The sequence below is a fragment of the Onychostruthus taczanowskii genome, unplaced genomic scaffold (assembly GCF_017590055.1).
Source record: "Onychostruthus taczanowskii isolate IOZ18803 unplaced genomic scaffold, ASM1759005v1 scaffold18, whole genome shotgun sequence".
Lineage (NCBI taxonomy): Eukaryota > Metazoa > Chordata > Aves > Passeriformes > Passeridae > Onychostruthus > Onychostruthus taczanowskii.
The window spans coordinates 12,688,386-12,710,877 of record NW_024499017.1 but is presented as its reverse complement, the minus strand read 5'-3'; the positions used below and the strand labels follow the sequence as shown (position 1 = coordinate 12,710,877).

At 58.2% G+C, this 22,492-nt stretch overlaps 1 protein-coding gene across 1 annotated transcript in view; it reads right to left on the bottom strand.

Annotated features, from left to right (window-relative positions):
* ZFPM1 (zinc finger protein, FOG family member 1) overlaps nucleotides 1–22,492 on the bottom strand; it is a 35,116-nt gene that overhangs the window by 12,423 nt on the left and 201 nt on the right. Inside the window, 2 exon segments of the mRNA XM_041400902.1 lie at nucleotides 5,443–5,532; nucleotides 7,647–7,778. Coding sequence (XP_041256836.1) covers nucleotides 5,443–5,532; nucleotides 7,647–7,778 — 222 coding nt within the window.

Below are 22,492 nucleotides of genomic sequence, written 5' to 3'. Positions count from 1 at the left end.
ATGGAGAGGGGATGGCCGTGGCATAGCTGGGCTCTGCCCCCCCGGTTTGGGGTGCTGGGGAGGCCCTGGTGGGGCGGGAGCCAGGGGGGATTTCTGCCTTTATCTCTGCTGCCCATCGCTTGCCACTTATTGATTGTTTGCTGCCCGAGTCCAAAAGCGACTCCTTATCGGGCTGAACCCTGCCCCGGGGTAATGGAGCAGCCAGGCCCTGCCCCGTGGGCACCACCCTGCGCCCGGGGGGCTGCACACACAGGAGGGGCTGCACCCCAAAAGGGCTCGCTCCTGCTCGCCAGCTGTGGGGCACAGCTGGCAGGCGCTGGCGGCGGGGTGGCACCGGCCGTGCCACGTGTTCCCCGGGATCACCCCACGGAAGCTGGGGTGCCCTGCCCCTGCAGGATGGGTTGATAAGCATTCCCGGGACATTTGCCTTTGGGGTGTTGCTGTGCCTTTGCTGGGATGGGGATGGGAGGGGGTCCCCATGCCAAGGGGTGCCCGTCCCTGAGGTGCTGCCATCCCTCATGGCAAGGGGTTCCCATGCCAGGGAATAACTGGGACCTGTGCCTGCAGGGATGTGGATAGAAACACTGGGAATAAGGTCAGGAAAGGCTCAGGGAGGATGGGAAACAGGAAAACTTCCTGGCTTCCCTGGGGCTGCCAGGACCTCTGTGCCCTGTCCCTGCTCTGTCCCCATCCCAAGGGGTTCCCATGCCCGGGGTGCTGCCATCCCAAGGCAGCCCCTGTTCCCTGGGGTCCTGCTCACAAGGGACATCCAGGCAACACAAGGGACCTGTGACCCGTGTCCTGGGGACAGGAATAAACACTGGGGAGAACAGCAGAAAGCGATCAGGAAGGATGGGAAGGAGGAAAACTTCCTGGCTGTCCCGGGGCTGCCAGCATGGCAGGACCCCTGTGCCAGGCACACCGACACCCTGCCCTGTCCCCTCTCCCGGGGCTGCTGGGACCCCTGGCTGTGCCCAGGCAGAGGGAGGAGGGCACTGGGGGGGCAGGAAGCCGGAGAGGGGAGGAAGGGGATGCAGGGGCCCCCGGAGCCGATGCAGAGGGAAGATATCCCGTCCGGAAAAGGGGAGGGGACCGCAGGGGGGGACCCTGCCACAGCCCCAAGCGCCTGTGGGGGGTGGGGGCACCCCCAGGAGGGGGTACCCAGATGGAGGAGGGGGGTCCAAGCCCCAAATCCCCACCGGTCCTCAGATCCAGGCAGGGCAGAGCAGTAAGGTGAGTGATTGACAGCTGTCAATCAGCACCAGCCTGGAGGCATCATCACAAGAGTGCAGGACATTGACATTGCTCTCCTTCCCAGGGGACAATGGGAACAGATGCCTGAGCATCCCTCCACACTGTCACTGTCCCCAGAATCCCTGAGCATCCCTCCATGCTATCACTGTCCCCAAAATCCCTGAGGATCCCTCCACACTGTCACTGTCCCCAGAATCCCTGAGCATCCCTCCATGCTATCACTGTCCCCAAAATCCCTGAGCATCCCTCCACGCTGTCACTGTCCCCAAAATCCTTTGGCATCCCTCCACACTGTCACTGTCCCCAACACACTGAGCACCCCTCCATGCTGTCACTGTCCCCAACACCCTGAGCATCCCTCCACACTGTCACTGTCCCCAACACCCTGAGCATCCCTCCACACTGTCACTGTCCCCAACACCCTGAGCATCCCTCCACACTGTCACTGTCCCCAACACCCTGAGCATCCCTCCACACTGTCACTGTCCCCAACACCCTGAGCATCCCTCCACACTGTCACTGTCCCCAACACCCTGAGCATCCCTCCACACTGTCACTGTCCCCAACACCCTGAGCATCCCTCCACACTGTCACTGTCCCCAACACCCTGAGCATCCCTCCACACTGTCACTGTCCCCAAAATCCCTGAGCATCCTTCCACACTGCCACTGTCCCCAAACTGGGTCAGATCATCCTTCCACTCAGCAATGTCCCCAGACCAGCTGGAGCATCCCTTCACCACATCAGTGTCCCCAAGCTGTCCCCTGCACCCTGCAGTGACCCAGGCACAGGAGGACATCCCCCAGCAGGGACTGGAGCTCTTCCACATCCCCAAACCCGGGACAGGTGCCACCATCCCTGCTGGCATCGTCCCCACCCTGCTGCCTTTGGTAGGACACACGTGGGGCAGGGGGAGGATCTCAGGGTGCTGGGCACCCCCTGATTTGGGACTCTGGGGGTGCCAATGCCCTGAATCCTGAGTGCCCCCCTCCCCCAGCAGTCTCCCACAGACACAACTCTCTGCTGCTCCGCTCCCAGTGATAAAAGGGAATAGCTGGGATAATTTTTCCCACCCACACATACCAGGGTGGAGGGGGAGGGATGGGGCAGATGTGGCGGGGGCCGTCCCCCCCATTGTGCCCTGCTCGCCCCGATAATGAACCTTGAGGTTTCCAGACAAACCCTGGGCAGCCAGAGATTATTGAAGAGGGAGATAAACACAACCGAAGGGAAGGGGGAGCTGGGAGGAAAAGGGGGGGGAAAAAAAAAAAAGGACTTGGGAGTTTTAATTAGATGCACCAAAAAAAAAAAAAAAAAAGAGGAGTTGCTCTGTGCCATCCTGATATGGAGGATGGGAGGTGAGAGTTTGGGGGATCAGGAGAGGAGCCTGAGCTCTCTAATCAACCCAGAGCCATCACTACTGCCCAGAGGAGATATTAATATTAAATTAATATTTCATAATTAGTAATTAGTTATTAAATAAAGCCCAAACAGGCAAGACAGCAGCAGGGCTTGGGGTTCAGCAAGGTGGAGCTGCAAACAGTGATGCTGGTGCAGGGAGGAGGGTGAAGAATTCCTAGGGAAGTCCCAGGTGAGACATGGCTGGGTGGGATAATGCAAAAGCCACCCTGGGTTTGGTCACAGCTCCTCCAATCCTGTCCCTGCCTGTGGTGTTCCCACAAGGACAAAAGCAAAAAGCTCCATCCTACCTGGTGGAAAGGGAAGAATCCAGGATTCCCAGGGGCTGCAGCCTCCCAGCAGCTCCCAGTGGGAATTCTCTGCTGGCTCGTCACGAGGCTGAGCAGCCTGTCCCTCAGCAGGGATCTCCTCTGCTGCACTCCTGCCCTGGCTCCATGTGAAATTTGGCAGAGATTTTCCTCTTATCCTTCTGGGAAAGCTGGCTGGAATTGCTGAGGTTGGCCGGGCAGGGATGGGGCAGCCCTGCGATGGGAGCTGGAGGCTGCTCCCAAAATTCTCTGCTACCCACCCACCCTTCTCCAGGGCAAACCAAAATGAGTGGGCAAGATGGAAACTGAGGCATGGATGGAGCTCCATCCCCTGGGGCTGTGGGGAACGGTTTGGGGGAATTTGGGATGGTTTGGAGCAATCTGGGAAGGATGGACATCCTGCCTCCAGCCCTGGCAGAGGATGGAGGGAGCACAAGGCATGGCCATGCTCCATCCATGATCCAACTGGCAAGCAGAACACAGCCAGGGTGTCCCAGCACTCTGGATGAAGGGTGGCACATCCTTAAAGGCTCTCAGGTTCGGGATTTCAGCCTCCAGCTCCTGGGAACTTGCCCATCAGCCGGACAAGCCTCGTCCCCCTCCAGAGAACAAGGTCACTTCAAAGCTAAACCAAAATCCTCCTGCCATGTGGGGCCAGGCAGCCCCATGGCGAGGTCCTGGCAGGCCACATCCCCTCTGGAACAGCAAGACGACCTTTGGGAGCACCATCCCACCGCGGGGGTGACCCAGTGACCCCCCAAAGCTCCCGGGCTGCGAACAGAGCCCCCCCGGGCGCGGCGCATCCTCGCGGCCGCCACGGCTGACACCCGGCGGATCCTGCCAGATAAAGCAGAAAACTCAGGCTGCTCCCAGCTTCCCTTTTCGCCAGCTCCATCCCTGATAAGTGCCGAGCCTGCAGAGGCCCTGATAGCCGGGGCCATGGCGGCGGTTGGTGCGAGAGGAACACCCTATCGGCGCGGCATCGCCGGACCGCCGGCAGCTCCAGCCACACCGACATGAATACCGCTGCAATTACCAGAACGGAGATGGGCTGCCGGGCCCCGATAATAAAATCTCTTTTACATAAAGAATGCAAATAACCCGCTCCCCGAGAGGCGAGGGGGAAGGGGAGGCACGGCCTCGACCAGGCTCCTTTGGGGAGCTTTGGGATGAGCGGGGTGTGGTGATCCCACGGGGAACGGGGGGATCTGCGGGGTGCGAGCTGCAGCCCCCTCCCACGCTGCCCTGGGGTCCCGGGAGCGCTGGGGGCAAAGGGCTGGGAGCAGATAAGGAGGAGCCGGGGGTGGCCTCGCAGCTCCTTCCTGGCCGGCACGCAGGAAGGGCCGGGATATCAGCGGGGTCGGCAGGAAGGGGAGGGGAGCGGGGCTCCCGTGGGGATCGGGGCAGCTGCAGGAGCACGTGTGCTGGCAGGCACCGCTTCCCAGGGCCCTGCAGCACCGCAGCCTGCCGGCCTTGGGGACACAGCGGGGTCTGTCCATCCCCAAAGGGCCGTCGCTGTCCTCAGCGGGGTCAGCACTGCCGGCCGGAGGTGGGAGAGCCCCTGGGAGGAGCAGGGTGAGGGCAGCACCCACAGGGCCTGAGATGTGGCACATTCACCCTTGGGGGTGTCAGGTCCCCCCGGTGCCATCCCCATCCACCTGCCAGGAGCCGTTCCCAGTGGAACAACCCACCCCAAGCGAGGTGCGATGGCCACGAACTAAACCACGGGAAGTTCCACCTCAACGTGAGGAAGAACTACCCATGGAGGGTGGCAGAGCCCTGGCACGGCTGCCCAGGGGTGTGGGGTCTCCTGGCTGGAGCCGTCCCAAACCCGCCTGGATGCGTCACCTGCTCCAGGTGTCCCTGCCTTGGGCTGGATGATCTCCAGAGCTCCCTCCCTGCCCCAGACATTCCGTGATTCTGTGAATCCGTGTGGCACACATCTGTAACCCCGTGGCTTTGGAGATAGTGGGTGATAGGGCTGGGGCTGCCCACAGGGCCAGCCTGGCCTCGCTGTGTCCTGGTGCCCGTGGCTCCGGCGTGGAGATACCAGGGGGAGATAGAGGCTGAATTTGCTCCTTGGGGTTTTGATAACCATCACCAAACCACCCCAGCGTTGCTCTTGTGGTTGTCAGGATGTTGGTGAAGTGCCCTGGTGTGACACAAGACGGGCCCAAACCCCGCCAGTGCCAGGGAGTGTGATGCCAGCTGCGGGGATGGCATCCCTGCTGCTCCCAAATCCATGGTTATACCATCCCAACAGCACCCTGGAGATGTCAGGGATGACAACCATCACCTCACACCTCCCCTCCAGCAGGAGTTCTGGGTTTGCAGTCTGCCCCGCTCCCAGTCCTCCTCTCATACTGGTGTGTGCAAGAGGAGGTGAATGCTGGAGGGCTGCTCCAGCACATCCAGTCAGGACACTGGGACGAAGCAGGATGGCCCCACACCAGAGACTCACCTGGCCCATTCCAGGTGTCTGGCTCCTGGGGGTTTTCTCCAGGATCAGGCTTCTCCGGCTCCTTTGGACTCTCCAGAGCATCTCTGGACTCTGCAGCAGGAGGGGAAGGCAGCAGGTCAGGAGCAGGGCACTCCAGAGGCAGCATTCCACAGGGGCTGGGACCACCAGAGCAGCGACACCGGGGTGGGGATGGGATCCACATCCCCCTGGGAACGCCCCATCAGCCCATCCAAGCCCCTCCACCCCACCCCAAACCCCTGGCACACCCGTGCCACGCCACGCCACGCCACGCCAGCGGGCCGAGCCCCGCTCCCCTCACGGCTCTATTTGTGGCGTATTCATAGCAACTTGATAACAATTATTTTCTCCATTAACTGCTGCTGGAGATGGGCTGATAAAGCCAATCTGCATATGACAGTGTGGCAGATTAGTGCCCAAAGTACATGTTTGCCTTGGCGTCCCGGGCGGATCGAGCAGCGGAGCCCAATCGATCGGCGCCACCGCGGCCGCCCAGGGGTGACGTCACCGCCATTGGAGATTATTAATACAGGTGATAAGCGCAATGATTAACATCAAATAAATCAATCACCGGGTATAAAAGTCCTATTATTTTTGGCTATAAATCAAAGTGCCTGGCATATCGATTTTTATCCATCGCGCTGAAAGCTTTAGTGGCCGTTATTGCTGCTGGGCCTTATCTCTGCTATCACCTCTTTATCGAGGCAGGCCAGTGCCAGGTGCAGCTCCGCGCCCCGGCTCCGGCTCCTCGCCCCCAGCCCGGCTCCCCCATCAGATAAGAGCCCTGATTCCCTCCACCACCGAGCAAAGTTTGCCTGGGAGACCTCCCTGACTCAGATACTGGGGTCCCTTCCCTGCTCCACTTATCAGGTCCCCTCCCTGTTCCAGTTATCAGGCTCCCTGCCCTGCTTTGCTGTAGGATCCCTTCCCTGTCCTGCCTGTTGGGGTCCTTTTGCTGAAATCAGGGTCTCTCCTTGCTCCAACTAGGGTCCACTCCCTGCCCCAGCTTTGGGGTCCCTGGCCTGCCCCAAATACTGGGGTCCCCTCCCTGTCCCAGCTACTGGGGTCCCTTCCTCGCCCCCCATTATCAGGGTCCCTTCTCTGCCTTGTGACCTCTCCCTGCCTCATCCTGTTGGTGTTATCAGGGTCCCTTCCCTGCCCCAAATGTCGGGGTCCCTGACTCTCCCAGCTATTCATGTCCCTTCCCTACTCGACTATCAGGATCCGTCGCTGTCCCAACTCTCAGGATCCCTTCCCTATCCCGGCTGTCGGGGTCCTTCCCTGCCCCAGCTGGTGTGGATCCCTGGTGCAGCGTGGCCTGGCTGCCCTGTTTTTGGGGAGACTTGTCCCCCGACGCGGCCGGAGGCAGCGGGGTTTGCCGGGAGCAGTGGCTCGGCGCGGCGGCGCAGCCTTGCCCCGGCGCGGTTATCTCAAAGGGCACTGCAAACATTAACTGATTGGGATTTGCCCCCACCTCCACAGGAAGGAACTCGGAGGATATCTGGGACTGTTTCAGCCCGGCCCTGAGTCGCAGCCACCTTTGGGGCGCGGCACGGCGCGGCGGCAGCCTGGCGGCCGCGTGGGCACCACGGTGCCACCGACGGCCCCGTGCCCCCCAGCCCACCCGTGGCACGGCCAGGGCCACCAGCTGTGCCCCCTGGGGCTGCTTGGCACCCCGGGAGAGTCACTTGGTACACCCAGGGATGTGACTTTGTCCCCTTGGGTGGGGGAACTTTGCACCCCGAGGGACGTGACTTTCATCATGGGTGGGGAGAGGAGCTTTGTATGGTGAAGGATGTGACTTTGCACCCCGAGAGGTCACTCTGCATCCCTGGGATGGGACACTTTGCACCCTAAGGGAATGTGACTTTGCACCCCAGGGTAAGGGGAAGGGTCACTCTGCACCTGAGGGGTCACTTCATATCCCAAAGGTCACTTTATATCCCTTCGAAGGGTCACTTTAAACCCTGACTATGTGACTCTACACCCCAAGGGACACACCTTTGCAACCTGGGCTGTCCCCAGGGTGCCCAGAGGGATGGAACCCCCAGGGACACAGAGCTGTCACTGGTCCCCCAGCCCCAGGGGGTGGCCAGGCTGCTTCCTGAGCTAATGCCCTGCAGGTCGCTCTGGTGGCAGCGCCCGTCCCCACGGGGAGGGGACAGCAGGGACAGCCCAGGGCTCACCTTCACTGCCGGGGGGGCTGCAGGTGTCGCGCTCGGCGGAGCCCTCGCAGTCCGAGGTGGCCCCGTCCCTCTCCGAGGGGCTCCTGTCCCCCACCGGGGCGTCCTCGCCTTCCTCCATCGCTGCCAGGGACCCTGTGGGAACACGGACAGGGCGGTGAGGAGGGCACAGCCAGGGGGAAGAGGTGCCAGGGGGATTTCCCGGTTGGGAAATCAGGATGCTGGGAGGAAATGCCACACAGGGAAGGAAGGGAAAGCCCTGCCCTGCCGTCCCTGCAGTGCAGCGTCTCCCTGGGGAACACTGTCCCCTTACAGAGCGGACATGTCTTGCTCCAGGTGTCCCCTTCCTGTGGCACTGTGGGGAATCAGCAAGAGGAGTCCTGTGCACGCAGATGTGGCATCACCTGTCCCCAAAAGGGACCCCAGCAATGGTCCCCACCATTATCCACCCCTATCCAACAGCGGACACAGACCCACGGGGATGGCACTGCAGGGGGGACACGGGGACAAACAGGGTGCACGCAGGGGACACCCCTCAGCCCTGCCATCCCTCTCGGCCGTTTCCATGGCAACGCAGCCACGTCCCCAGCCAGGCAGGCACGGCCCAGCCCCGGTGGCACACATGGCTGGCACCGCACGACGCCGGGGGCTGCCGGGCCCCAGCCAGCCCAGGACCGGGGACCACGGGGGGTCACGGGGGGACCACGGGGGGACCGGAGCGGGGCCAGCCCGTCTGCAGACCTCAGCTGCTCGCCGTGACTCCAGGCATGTATATTTACAGCAGCAGAACAAAGAGCCCATAATCTATACAAAGCACACAACAATGAGCGTGAATAAAGAGGCTGCCGGAGAAGGGAAGGCAATTTATTCTAATTCTGCTAATTTCAGTTCCAGCACAATTAAAAAGGCTCTGATAATATTCAGAAACAATCGCCAGCTAACAAATCGTTTCTCCCGCTGTAAATGAAACATTGTTAGGCTAATTTCTTCCTTCACGCCTTCACGGCTCTTGGGCTTCTGATAAAGTTAACCCGACGCTCGCCTGCGCCCGGGTTTGGCACCTCCAGCCTGCCCAGGGAGGGGTGGATGGGGCTGGGAAGGGATGGGTGGGACCAGGAGGGCACCTGGCACCCACCCAAGGGTGCTGAGACCACCCACATCCTGCCCAGGAAGCGCAGGAAGCAGGAAGAGGATGGGGATGGCTTTGGGTACCACAGCATCGTGGCCTACAGGGATGATGGGCAGCCAACAGCAACCCATCCAAGGTCCCTGGATGAATCCCAAATCCCACCCCAAAATACCCATCCCCAGCCAGGAGGGAAATGAGGATGCCCCATATAAATCCAACTGGATGCTCCATATAAACCCATCAGGAGTTTGAGGGCTGTGGTGTCACCAAGTTCCTACAGGGATGATGGGTGGCCACCAGCATCCCAGTGCCACACCACTGGGGTCCCTGGATCCACCTGGGATGATCCACATCCATCCCCAATCAGGAAGGAGATGGGGATGCTCCATCTAAATCCAGCTGGGGTTTGGCCACCGTGGTGACACCCAGTGCCTACAGGGATGATGGGGAATCAGCAATCCCAGAATCTTGTCACTGTGATCCCTGGATGCATCCTGGGACCACCCACATCCCACCCCAAAACGCCAAGTTCCAGCCAGGAGGAAGATGAGGCTGCTCCACATAAATCCAACGTGTCAAACCTGGTATGGGGACAACTGGTGGCCAACAGCATCCTGGAATCTCACACAGTCCCTGGATGCATCCCATGCCCCACCCCAAAGCACTCCCAAGCACAAGGGAGATGGGGATGAATAAAGAAGATAAATATAAATAAAAATAAAATAAAAATAAGATAAATCCAAGCCTGTAACACCAGGGTTTTGGGGTGTCACCCAGTGTCCCACGGGGGAGGCTGGGTGGCCAACAGCACCCCAGAATCGTGTCCTTGGCTGCACCCCAACCCCACTGCAGCATCCCACTGCCCACCAGCCCCCAGGGACGCGCTGCCAGCGCTCCCAGCTGCGCGGGTTAAACGAACCGCTGGGGAAAAAAAAAAAAAAAATCAAAAAAAGGGGAAAAAAGGGAAAAAAAAAAAACGAGTGAGGGAGAGGGAGCGCGGAGCAGGAGCGGAGGGAGCGTCACTTGCCCGGGATTGCTGGGAGCCCTGCACAGTTATCACCGCACACAGCCTCCCTCGGCTGGCCTGATCTGTCTATTCTTCATTAAGCAAATACGCTGAAATGGAAATGAAAACATAATAGCTATTTGATTCTCGGCGAGATATTTTGCATATTGGTTCAGTGCTGATAGTGGAATTTCATCAACTCCCTTTTTTCATGCTTTAAAACTGAATTACTGAGGCTGGTTTTACAGAGAGGGGAAGAGCCAAAAAACGCTCCCTTCCAAGATACTCCGCTTCGACGATTAACTCTTCTCCCTCCCTCCTTTTTTTTATTGATAACGAGCAAGGATTTCTTTTTTTTTCCCCCCCTTTTTTTCTTCTTTTTTCCCCTCAAAAAATAATAGTAATAAAAAAATAGACAGTGACTGTACAAACTTGCAGGGAGCTGAGGCGCTGTGCCCGTGTCAGCAGGGCTGGGCCGAGGGTCGGCATTCCCAGGGAAACCCGGCGTTATCCAGGTAATGATTTGATCACTGCACTCCAATTAAGGCTCTCCCAGCGCAGGAACAATCAAGCTTTTCTTGATTCTTTGTGCTTAGCTGGTAAATTAAATAAAAGGCAAAAGAATATAGGGAATCAAGGAGGAGGAGGGGGGGGGACTTTTCCAGGCTGCCAAGAGCGAGACCCTGGGCGCTCGGAGAGCCGGCACAGAGACAAGAGCAAAGCGATAAGAGGCCTTGATAACAGATAGAAAATAGCAACAGCCACAGACTTTCCCACCGGCTCTGGAGCAGGGAGGAGGAGGAGGAGGAGGAGGAGGAAGAGGAGGAGGAGTTCCCGTGGTGGAAAGCAGGTCCTGGATCGGGAACACGTGCAGGCTGGTGGCAACCTGCCTTCGCCGCCTGGCGCTCGGTGCTGCTGTCAGGTCCAAGTGTTTATTTTTAAATACGAATTTAAATAAAATTTCCCATCCTACTCCTTTCCAATTCCCATCTCTGGAAGCGTTCAAGGCCAGGTTGGATGGGGCTGGGAGCAACCTGGGCTAAAAGGAATGTGTCCCCGCCCGTGGAGGGGGAGGAAGGAGATGAGCTTTAAGGTCCTTCCAACCCAAACCGTTCTGGGAATCCACAAGCCTTATTTCTAAAAATAAAAATTCCTCCAAGTCCCATCGGGCAGGGGATGAGTCCAAGGAGGGCTCCGGGAGTCAGGGAATGAGGGACAGAGCCTGGGTGAACTCACATCCCAAACCTTCCCTCCAGCCACTTCAAAGCTCAGCCTTGGCTCTGGGTGTCACTGGGGGGGACAGTGGGGACATCTTTGCTGTGCCAGGGCATCCTGAGGGACATTCCAGCTCCACCAGGCAGGCAACATAATGGAGGATCCCTTCTCCATCCTTCCAGCTCCTCCTCATCCCTGCGCTGGCACCATCCTCTTCCAATTAAAAAACCACAATAACAATAATAATAACAATAGCAATAATGAAAACCAACCCAAAAGCAGGTGGGCAAGGCTCCAAACCAGGTTTTGGGATGCACAAAGCATCACCAGGATACTCGTCCATCAGCTCATGCTGGAAATGTGAGAATTCCACTCAGGCATCGCTTCCTCGCTGCCCTAAATCACCTCTTTTTCCCCTAAATTATGGAGCCAAGAGCAAAGTGCTGCAGGAACGGGGCAGAATTCCTCAGGGAAAGATGCTCCTGGAGCCAATCCCAGCTGCTCCTCCAGCACAGGCAGCCCTGGTGCTTTGGTGGGGTCTGGAGCATCCCGGGATTCCCCAGGCTCCGGTGGCGGTGGCGGGGCTGTGCCGTGCCCGCCCCGCTGCCAGAAACACCCGGAGAACAACCCGGGCTGCAAATCCCGCTATCTGATGGGCCACCCGCCCGCTCTTCTCACCCAATTCCTCCCTGGGCCCTGCCGATGTTTGTTTTACCAACGACCTCGGCTGCTCCCCAGTTCCCTGCGGATCGGGAATGCCAAGCCGGGACAAACGAGCTGGCGGTGGGCGCGGTACGGATCCACCGGGAGACCTCCCCCCCCCCCGGTGATGCTGCACTAAATTCCAATAGTCTGGGGTCCCTTTGAGAGGAAAATGGCTTTTGGGGCACAAATCAGCCCTCTCCCCTATCAGCCTGGCTGCAGCATCCCAGGCATCTCCCCATGAAAGATCAGCCCCGTGCACAGAGCAGATAGCGGCTGGGGCCGGCCCCAGGGGGCTTTATCTCAAATTTGGGGCCCTTCTCCATCACCTCCAGATAAAACTCACCCTGACCCTGCCCGTGGTGCCCTGGGAGAAAAGAACAAGGAAAAAAAAAAAAAAGTATGGTTGGAGAATTGGAAGGTGCAGGGGGGGATTTATAATGTATTGATCATGATTTGGTATTAAATTTTTACTGGTTTATCCAGGAGGTGGTAGGGATTGCTGATGGGGGATATTTGTAATAATTGATAAATTAAATTTATAGACTTATTACATTTTAGTATTTAGGCCTAATTTATCCAGGAAAGGAATACGGGACACAGGTGCTGGGTGATGCTGTAATTCTTGATGGGAAGATGCTCCAACTGCTCATGAGGGGCTTTATAATGATTAACATTATTACACTGATAATCTATTAGGCCTAATTTATACCAGGAAGGGGAATAAAGGAAGGGGTGGGGGAATAAGAAACGGTGGGAGCATGGAGGGGATGGGTGATGCTGCCATTTCTCAGGGGATGGTATTTGTAATAATTATTAAGTTTATAATAACGATCACATTTATAATAATGATTACATTTGTAATATACTTAGGCCTAATTTTCCAGGAGGGGAACGAAGGACAGGGTGGGAATGGGGGTGTTGGGAAGGCTGGGATTTCTTGGGATGGGATGCTCCAGTGACTGCTGGGGAGCTGCTCTGTCCTAACCACCACAGCACGGTCTGGTGGAAGGTCCCTGCCCTGGAACCAGATGAACTTCAAGCTCCTTCCATCCCAAACCATTCCAGGGTGAAATCCAGAACCACCCCCAGGGACAGAGCCCCCAGAGCATCCCCCGGTGCTGCGCTGCCCCAGGGGAGCCCCCCAGGGAAGAGCAGAAAGCGGGGAGAGGCTGAGCCTGAGAAAGAGCAGCGCTGCTGATAGGGGAGGGATTGGTTTCAGCCCGAGCTGCTCGCGCTGCCAAGCCCAGGCGGGATCGCGGCGGGTGCAGTTACTGAACATTCATCACTGCCTGAACTCTGTAACTTTATCAGCAGCGAGCGGCGCCAGCGCCGGCCCCGCCAGCCCCGGCTCCGATGGGCCGATAAAGCACCGAGAGATTCCGGGAGATTGGGGCGCTCCGGGGGCCGCCATTCCCAACAGGAACGGCCGGCGGATCAACCGCGCGCGAGGGAGGGGAAGGAGCCAGGGAAGAAATCCGGGGACAATGACAATGGAGTGACTTTAGGTTTCAGATGGGGTCGATAAGGCCCTGATAGATTTGGAGAGAGGAGAGAGCGGAACGGAGCCGTGCCTGGCGCAGCAGATGGATGGGGATGCTCCGGAGAAGGGATGCGCTGAACGTGGCCTGGAGAGCACGCGGAGCCACCAGAGGCTGCTCGGAGCACAGCAGGGAAACTGAGGCAGCTGGAGAGACTGGGAGAGAAGGACCAGTCCTTCCTGGGGGCACTGGAGGTGTCTCCATCCAAACCCCATCCAAGAGCAGAGTGAGGTGTTGGTCCCCGTGGTGATCCAGGATGTGGGCGCTTCGGGAGCAGCTGGATACGCAACAAGACAGGAAAGAAATTCCATGCAGGAAGAACAGGCTCCAAGCACGCCACCCCTGCTCCCTGCCAAAGGGTGGAATTGGGGGAAAAGCCCTCAATTCGGATACTTCTCCCACCTGGAATAAAGACATTCCAGGCGGGAATGGCCGGGGGCGGGGATGCTCAGGCAGCACTCAGCACATCAGTACCAGGTGACAGCGAGGACAGAGGTCAAGCTCTGGGCTAATCCAGCGACAAATTACCCGAGCTGGAGCCATCCCCCTTCCTGTGGGAAGCACCTCCAGGTGGCTCCAGGTCCACCCCGCTCCCAAAAGCGATGGAAAGGGAACAGGGATGGTTTTCAGTGTCCACCCCAAGCCCTTCAGTCTGTGACCGCCCTGGCTGACAACAAGGCCCGAGGGATGGGGACAAGGATGGGGACAAGGGGGTCACAGCAAAGATGCTGTGGCTGGGATGTCCCTGCTGCTCCCAGTCCCATAGGATGCCCCATCCCAGCTCCCAGAGCCACCTGGTGCACTCCAGGGCAACCAGCAGGAACCGTGGGGGCTCCAGGGGCAGGGAAGGACCCTCAGAGGGCACAGCCAGGTTGGGTGGCCCATCTGAGAGCAGCTGGCACCAAACCTGGCACATGGAGATCCCTGGGACAGCGCTGCTCCCAAAATCCTTCCCAGCACCCCAACCCTCCTCTTCCTCCAGCTCCAGGCCCTTCTCCCACCCGGCTCCGTGGACACCGAGTTCTCTCGGTGCAAACGTGCCTGTGCTGCCTCTCTCTCTTTCTTTTTTCTAATTTTTTTTTTTCCTGTTCTTGGCATTTTGGTGGAGCGAGATAAGAGCGAAAAACAACAGAGCTGCCCGGAGAGTGAAAAAGGGAGATAGATAACGCAGATACCGACTCCTACACAAAACAGTCCTGGCTTTATCTCTGCTTTTTATCACAGTTCCCCTAAAAAAAATAAAGAGAGCAGCCCAACTGGAATGGGGCAGCACATTAAAAAATGAACTTTATACTGTTTGCTCTTTAGTTTTATATTTAGATGAAACAAACTCAGAGGCTCGTGGTCGATACCTTCTCCAAACTAAGAAGTCTGGAAGCTCTGTTTGCTCCAGTGGGGATGAGTGAGGAAAGCCAAGGAGTTGAGTATGGATAGGGCAGAGGGATGAGGCTGCTCCAAAGCATCCAGGGCAGCATCCTGCAGCAGAAGCAGGGAGGTGGATACAGAAATGGAGATGCTTCACAAGCATCTCTGGTGCATCTGGGACAGATCCCACCTGAGATGGCCCAGCCACCACCAGGATGAGCACGTGGCACAGCTGGCAAAGCCCAAGCTGCCCGTGATGGGAGCAGGTCCCTGGGTGCAGGAACAGCATCTCCATCCCAGCACAGGGCTGCCCTACACCCCAAAAATCCTTTGTCCCCCCCATTCCTGAGGGCACCTCACAGGGCTCTGCCTTCCAGCTGGGAAGGGCATTTTGGAGCAGCAAAAACCCAACTCCCAGGGCACGGCCAGAAAGAGGGAAGGAAAGGGGAAAAAAAAAAAAAAAAAAAAAATGGACTGGAGGTTTTTCCCTCCCCTCTCACTCCCTTCCCTACCTTCTTTTTGAAAAACATAATTTATCTGTGTATTATCAAGAAATCCAGACACTTTAATCAGTGAGCTATGAAGTCAGTATTTCCATTCTTATCTAGCGGAGGAGTGGAAATGGAGAGCAGATAGGCAGCTCCGAGCCCGGCCGTGGTGGGGAATGTTAATGGGAGGAGCGGCGGAGCCATTGGCTACCGAGCCGCCGCTATCGCTGCCATTATCGCGCCCTTATCGCCGCAACCATCGCAGCGCAGTAATGGGGCCAGTTCAACTTTCCGCATTATCATAGGAGCTGCGAGTAGCATGAGAGGCCTCGGCTGGGAGACGGAGAAGAGAGAGAGCGGCCAAACTTCCCGGCGGAGCAGGGAGGGGAGGGAATGAGGATGGGGATGCTCTGCCTGCTGCTGCGGCGGGTCTCGCCTTCCGAAAGCTGTCCTGGAGGAAGGTTTCCAAAATGCCCAGGACTGACCCCACCGAGCATCACAAAAGCTCTGGGTGTCAACCCTAAGGCAGTTCCCCAAACCCAGGTACTGACCCAGAGAAGTATCCCCAAAACAGCAGGCACCAATCTCACCGAGCATCCCAAAACCCTGGGTACCATCCCAAGGCACATTCCCGGAGCTACAGGGACTGACCCTGCCGAGCATCCCCAAAGGCTCAGCACAGCCTTAAGGTGCATCCCCAGACTCCTTCAAGCATCCATGAATTCCTGGCACTGACCCCAAGGCTCATCCTTAAAGCCCCCAGGCACTGAATCCGTGGGGAATCCCCAGAGTGCCAAACATGCCCAAAATTCTGGGCATCGACCACAAAGCCCATCCCTAAAGCAAGAGGTACCAACCCCATCAAACATCCCCAAAGCCTGGGTTTGCATTCCCAAAACTGTAGGCACCATTCCTAAACACTGCCAAAGCTCCAGGCACTGACCCCATTGAACATCCCAAAAATCTCCAGGCACTGACCCCACCAAACATCCCCAAAAACACAGGCACCAATCCTAAATACTGCCAAAGCTCCAGGCCCTGACCCCATCAAACATCCCCAAAGCCTGGGTTTGCATTCCCAAAACTGCAGGCACCATTCCTAAACATTCCCAGAACTCCAGGCACCGACCCCAAAAACACAGGCACTGATCCTAAATACTGCCAAAAGCTCCAGGCCCCGACCCCAACAAACATCCCAAAACCCCACGCACTGACCCCAAAATCTCGTGGCCATGACCTTCCCGAGCACTCCCAAAGCTCTGGGACCCCACTGAGCATCCCCAAGCCCTGGCACTGACTCGGAGGCGCATCCCCAAATCCCGGGGTCAGGCTCCTGGCCAGCCAAGGCCGAGGGAAAACAATGGATCTACATTTCATCAGATGAACAAATCCGAGGAGCACATTTCCTCCACGCGCTATCGAACGGGAGATGTCAAGAAAATATGTTGATGTGAGAAAGAGGAGATAAAGAATTATTTTGGAGGAAAAAAGCCGTGGAAGGCTCTTATCTGGAGTGACTCATAGGCACACACTCCTTAACCCCACTGCAGCCCAAGGTCAGCAGTTGCATTCCTTTCGGCATTTCAGCCCTTCCAAAAAAACATGTTGCTGCAGGAACAATGTGGAGCCTTTACCGGGCAGCCATCGGAAGAGGGAACTGTATTACCCCGAAACACTTGAACTTTCCTGATAAAAGGAGCAGCAGGACACAGCCCGGCCAAGCTGGAGCGGCCAAAAGCCCTGAGTCAGGCAGCAGAAGCAGTCATGGGATGTGGCGCAGAAAAAAAAGGGAGATACTGGCCTCCTGCTCCCATTCCCGCTCTTCTCCAAAGTGGGGGAGCTGATTTCTTGGCCCCACGGGAAGAAAAATCCACATCCTCAGCATGGAGAAGAGGTGGAGCGCGGCGCAGGGCTGGCACAGAGGCCTTTTCCAATTCATCTCCTTCAATGCTGAATTCCGAGAAGCTCCAGGTTCCTCGCTCCTGCCGGTTCCTCACATCCCTCTCTCCGGGCAGCATCGGCTCTCAGCCCTGGCTGTGCCCCCGTGGAAGTTCTGGGCTGGTTTTCCCTCCACAGCAACGCCCCATCCAGTGTTTTCCAAGGTTTTTTGCAGCAGGACGGATGGAAAACATCCTGAAAACATCCTCTTCCTTCGGCCAGCACGGCTGCGTTTGACCCCAAATCCACCAGGCAGGGCCCAGCAGCTCCATCCCCAGCCCTGCTGCTCCCACTTTGGGCAGCGTGGTCCTTTCCTTTCCCAGGGATGTGGGTGTCCCCTCAGGGCTGGGAATGTCCCACAGCACGGAGATTCCTGCGCCAGGATGGACGTGGAGAGGGTGATGCCTTTGGGGTGATGCCAGGGGGTCCCGCTGGCATCCCAGGGGCTGCCCCTCTCCAGGAACCTCGGATCACCTGTGCCTCCTTGCACAATTCCTGCAACACCCGTGGGGAAAGGATTGCTTTCCTCCCAAGCCCTGATTGCCGAGCTGGCCGCATCACAACTTGGCCAAAGGGGAAGCTGCAGCTTGCTAGGTGGCCTCGTGATTCACCACGGAAAATAAGACCTTGCCCAACCTCGCCACTTGGGATCCCGAGGTGTAAATCCCGGCTGGAGGTGGCTTCCCCGGGATACCAGGGACAGTCCATCACCGTGGCTCCGTGCCCGGGCTGGGGATGGTGTGGGGGTGTCCCCCGGGGGCTCAGGAGGAGGAAGAGCAGCAGCAGACACAAAACCAACCCAACCCCGGCGCCCACGGCCCTGGAAGGAGCTGCTGGCAAAGCCTCCCTCGCCTCCCCGGGCCCTCGGCAGAACTGGTTTGGCCGTGGCCAGCCTGGCTCCAGCCCTGGCTCCCCGAGCAGCCCCCTCATCCTCCTCTGCTGCAGAGGGGGGTGCCAGCAAGAGCCATGCTGGGCTGCACCCCTGGCATGGCCCCAAAAGGACTTGCAGGGCTGCCTGGCATCGAGGGATGCAGTGTCCCACGGCTGGCAGGGCACGGGGTGGTGGCACTGGCCAGCAGTGCCATTTCTCCCTTATCCATGGTGAATGGATTTCCTGCTCCGAGCCGTCCCCTTGGCCACCAGCTGCCAACCTTCTCCTGGAGCTGGGGCCTGCAGGATGCTCACACCTGCAGCACTGGCTGTGCAAGAGGAGGGAAACTTCTTCCAGCATCACCTGAGGCTGGGGCAGACCCTCAGGAATGTGGGAAACACCTGGGGACGGCTGGGGGAACTCCCCACGGGGGGCTCTGCTGGGTGCACCCCACCAGCACCCCTGGTCCCTGCCCCATCCCACCCCACCCACGATGCTCCCCAGCCCTGGGAGCCCCCAGTGTCACCCACGGCAGGTCCCAAGAGGCCGGTGACAGGCGGGCTGGGCAGAGCCACTGCGGGGGCAGCCGTGCCACAGGGCTCTGCCACCCGCACCCCTGCCAGCTGCGAGGAGCGCTCGGTGCCACCGCGCCAGGGCTGGCAACAGCCTCGGGCCGTTTGCACAAGAGGGGAGGGGTTGGCAGGCAGGCAGCGCCCGTGGGTGTCACAGACATGTGGGACACGGGGATGCCACCCTGGGGATGCCACGAGTGGGGTACAGGGGGGCTGGGAGCATGAGGGAGCCCCGGGATGCGCAGAAAATGCCGGTTTTGGGAGAGGAGCTGGGAGGTCCTGCTGGGACCCGGCTCATCCTGGGAGCAAAACCTTCTCAGCCCACGAAGCACCCCGGGGTAGCACCTCCCCAAACACCCCCACCCCGGAGGCGCGGATGGGGAAACTGAGGCACGGAGGTGGCGGGGATGGAAAAGTGCAGCTGCATCAGAGCGCAGAGGGAAAAACAGGTTAAAAAAAAAAAAAAAAAGCAACAAGCAGAGGAGGTTGAAACACAGTCACCTGGAAGGGAAGGAGCGACTCGGGGAGGGAAGGCAGCGGGAAGGAGCGGGCAGGAGGCGTGCCGGGAGCATCCCACGCCACCGGCTCACCACGCCGCCGCTAAAAATAGACGCTGGCTTGGCCACTGTCATCTTTAAAAGAAAGGCAATTTTCCAAGCTCCCGGGAAGGACGGCTCTCCCATGGCCACCCCCTGCCCGGCTCCAGCATCCCCTTCCCGGCACCGCCGCCGAGCCCACGCGGGACCGGCGAGCAGCCGAGCGTGCGGGAGGAAAGGAAAAAAAAAAAAAAATAAAACCACCCGGCCCAGCGCACCCCATCAAGAGACGCGGCTTAACAGCGCAGATCGCACTCGTTATCTGACACCATCTAATAGCAATTAAAGAAAATCCACATGCAAAAATATGACGGTGTTTTCACCTCCCCCCCAGCCCAGCCCGTGCGTTCGCTCGGCGGAGCAGAATGGGAGATAATCATCAAAAAAAGTCAAAGCTCTCATCAAACTAATGCAACATCTGCAGCCGATAACAGGAGCTGGGAGAGCTCGGCTTCTCAAAGCACGTGGAGGGGGGAAACCACCCCACCACCTCGAGAAATAAAAACACACATGCAGCTGCCCCCCATCAGATAATTAAAGTGCCTGCGTTAATCACATTTGCAGTGGAACAAATTGTTGGAGCCCTTTTGCCCCTCTTTGCCGTGTTTGTTGTTGTAGCGAATCCTGCTCCGGTCTGGTGGGGAGAGATAAGTGGTCCTTATCAGCCCTGGCAATCTCTATCAGGATGGAGATCGGGGCTTGGCGCTTATCAGGAGCTCAGATCTACTGTAGCTGAGCGCAGAATAAAAAGGGAAAAGGAAAAAAAAAAAATAACCAACACCATAAAAAAAAAAAAAAAAAAAACAAAACCACAAACAGGCCCCTGCAACTATGACAAAACATTCGCTTCCAGCTCGCTTAGGAACCAAAAAAAATAATGAAAAAATATCTGTATTAAAAGAACAAGGGAGGGGGAGGCACATCAGCGCGATGAGATCAATCTGCCGCTTATCAGGCTCCCCCATCGCAGGACCCGGCGCTGTGAAAGCACCGGCAGCTGCCAGAGCCTCGCTCATCAGCTGGGCGCCCGCGCTCCCATGTTTGAAGTTAATAAATATAACAGGCTATCTGGGTTGGAGATCAGCTCCTGCTCCCTATCAGCCCCTCACATCTATCTACCAGCAGAACAAAAGACAGACACACACACACACAAAAAAAAAAAATAGAGAAAGAAAAAAAAAAATGAACCACCCCATAAGGCAGAAGCAGCTGCAGGGAGGTTGGTGGTACAGGCAGGGATGGAAAGAAACTGTCCTCTGCGGGCAGGAACCCCCAAAAATGAAAGGGAGAGATGCTCGGGGTGTTTTGCCTGCTATCAAAAGCCACCATCGCGATGCAATCGGCTTTCGGAGCCTCCCCACGGCGTGCCACGGCCGCTGCCGGGGGGGCTCGGGGCAGGCACCCCCGGCCCCGCCATCTCCGCACGGCTCCGGCCCGGAAAGGCACCAAGAAGAGGAAGGTTAAAGCAGCTGGTTAAATATAGTCCGGTGTCTGATCTTTGTCTTATCTCTGCTGGCGATCGCCCGCTCTCCCGGCGATCTCCCCGCGAGCCTTAATCTGCGCCTCGCATCGGGCTTCAAAAAAAAAAACCAAAAAAAAACCAAAAAAAACACAACAAAACCCCAACCCCACAAGAGAAGGCGAAGGCAGAGCGAGAACATCGCGTCACCCCAGGAAAATAAAATCAGCAGATACCAATCTGGAGGAGGTTTTTAATGCTCCAGCCGAGATGATAAGGAGGATAGACTTTGTGGAAACAGGTCCGGTCTGTACATGAGAGGAGTCTGGTTACCGGAGCCCTGATTCATGCATACCTTCCCTGATGGAGCAGCGGCAGGGCGCTCTCGCCGCGCTCGCCGCCTCTAATGACTGTTTTCATGTTGACACATACAGGAAGGCTTCCAAGCTCTCAGCTTTTAATCACTTTTGGCCATCGCCGGCGGCCTGAGATCAGCCTCCCACTTTATCATTTCTTCACATCTCTGCAGAAAAGCAGCAGAGGAAGGAGATACGAGGAGCCGCCGCCGCCCGGCCGAGATGCCACGGCCTCGTCCTGCCCCAGTTTGCCCCGCAAAGTCCGCGCTGGGAGCGGGCATCCCGCAGGGAGCGGTGCCATTCCGCTCGCTCCGCTCCCAGCGCTGCCGGCTCGGCGAGCTGGGGTTACCCAGGCAGGGCTTTTTGCCGAAATAAAGCCGCGGAAGTTGGAGAAAGCCAAAAGAGAAAAGTATCCCGGAAAAAAAAAAAAAAAAAAAAAAAAAAAAAAAAAAAGGAGGCAGCTGGGACTATTTTTAACTCTCCCCGGGTAAAAGTCTAGCTGAGCGTTATCACCACAGCAATCACCCCAGGCAGGGAAACAGGTAGGTGCAACTCAGCCTTGCAATTATTTCAGGAGAAAGATAAAGGTAGATTATCACATGGTGGCCAGCCTTCCCTATCCTCCCATCTCCCTCTTATCACCAGCTTCCATCGACTCGAGGGGGAAAGAAAAACACACACACACACACACCGGAGAGGAACGAGAAAAGCCAAAGCTGAGCCCGGCACCAAAAAACTTCCAGCACTTTGCAGGATTTCTCCGCCTTGCTGGTACATCCTCGCTGGAGCAAAACGAGAGGCCGGCCGATGGGCTGGAGCGCGGGCAGCGCGACCCTCGGGAAGCACCATCCACTGCCCACGGAGGGACAGGGATGTGCCCAAAGCCCCGGGGATCTGCGGCGCTTCCTCACGGTCCCACCCGGGCTGGGATGCAGAGCGGGACCCGGGGGGGGCACTGCGCAGGGTGGAGGGTCAAGGACAGCGGGGCACATGGGGACGATGGGGACGGTGGCGCCCACACAAATGGGGGTCCCCGTGCGGGAAGGGGAGCCCCGGCGGGGTCAGGGCGCTGTCCCCCGCGGCGAGGAGCCCCTGGCAGGGCTGGGGTACCCCAGGGTGGATGGGGAGCCCCTGGCAGGGTGAGCGGCCCGCAGCCGGGGTGAGGAGCCCTTGGCAGGGCTGGGGTGGCCCGGCGGCGATTGGGAGCCCCGGGGGGGGGTGGTTTGGGGAGCCCCCGGCCCTGGCTGCCGGCGCTGGATGGGAGGCAGGCGGGGGAGATAAGATCACAATTTCAGGCCGTCCCGACAGAGCGATGTTATCAGGACGGGACTTGCAGAACGGAATATTTTAAAGCCTTATCGGGGCCCCCATCGGGAGCCGGTACCGGAGCCACCGCGCTGGCGGGGGGGAGGCGGCGCGGGAGGGGGAGCGGCGGGGACAGACACCAAGGCAGGCGAGCGGCCGGTAGCGGGAACGGGCACCCACGGCGGCCGTCCCGGGTGGGTCCCGGGTGTGTCCCGGCAGTACCGGAGACACCGGGGGAAGGGGAGCGGGAGCGCTGCCGCCGAAGGGGTGGTGCAAAAATACAAGGGGGGGTCCTTCGGCCAGCAC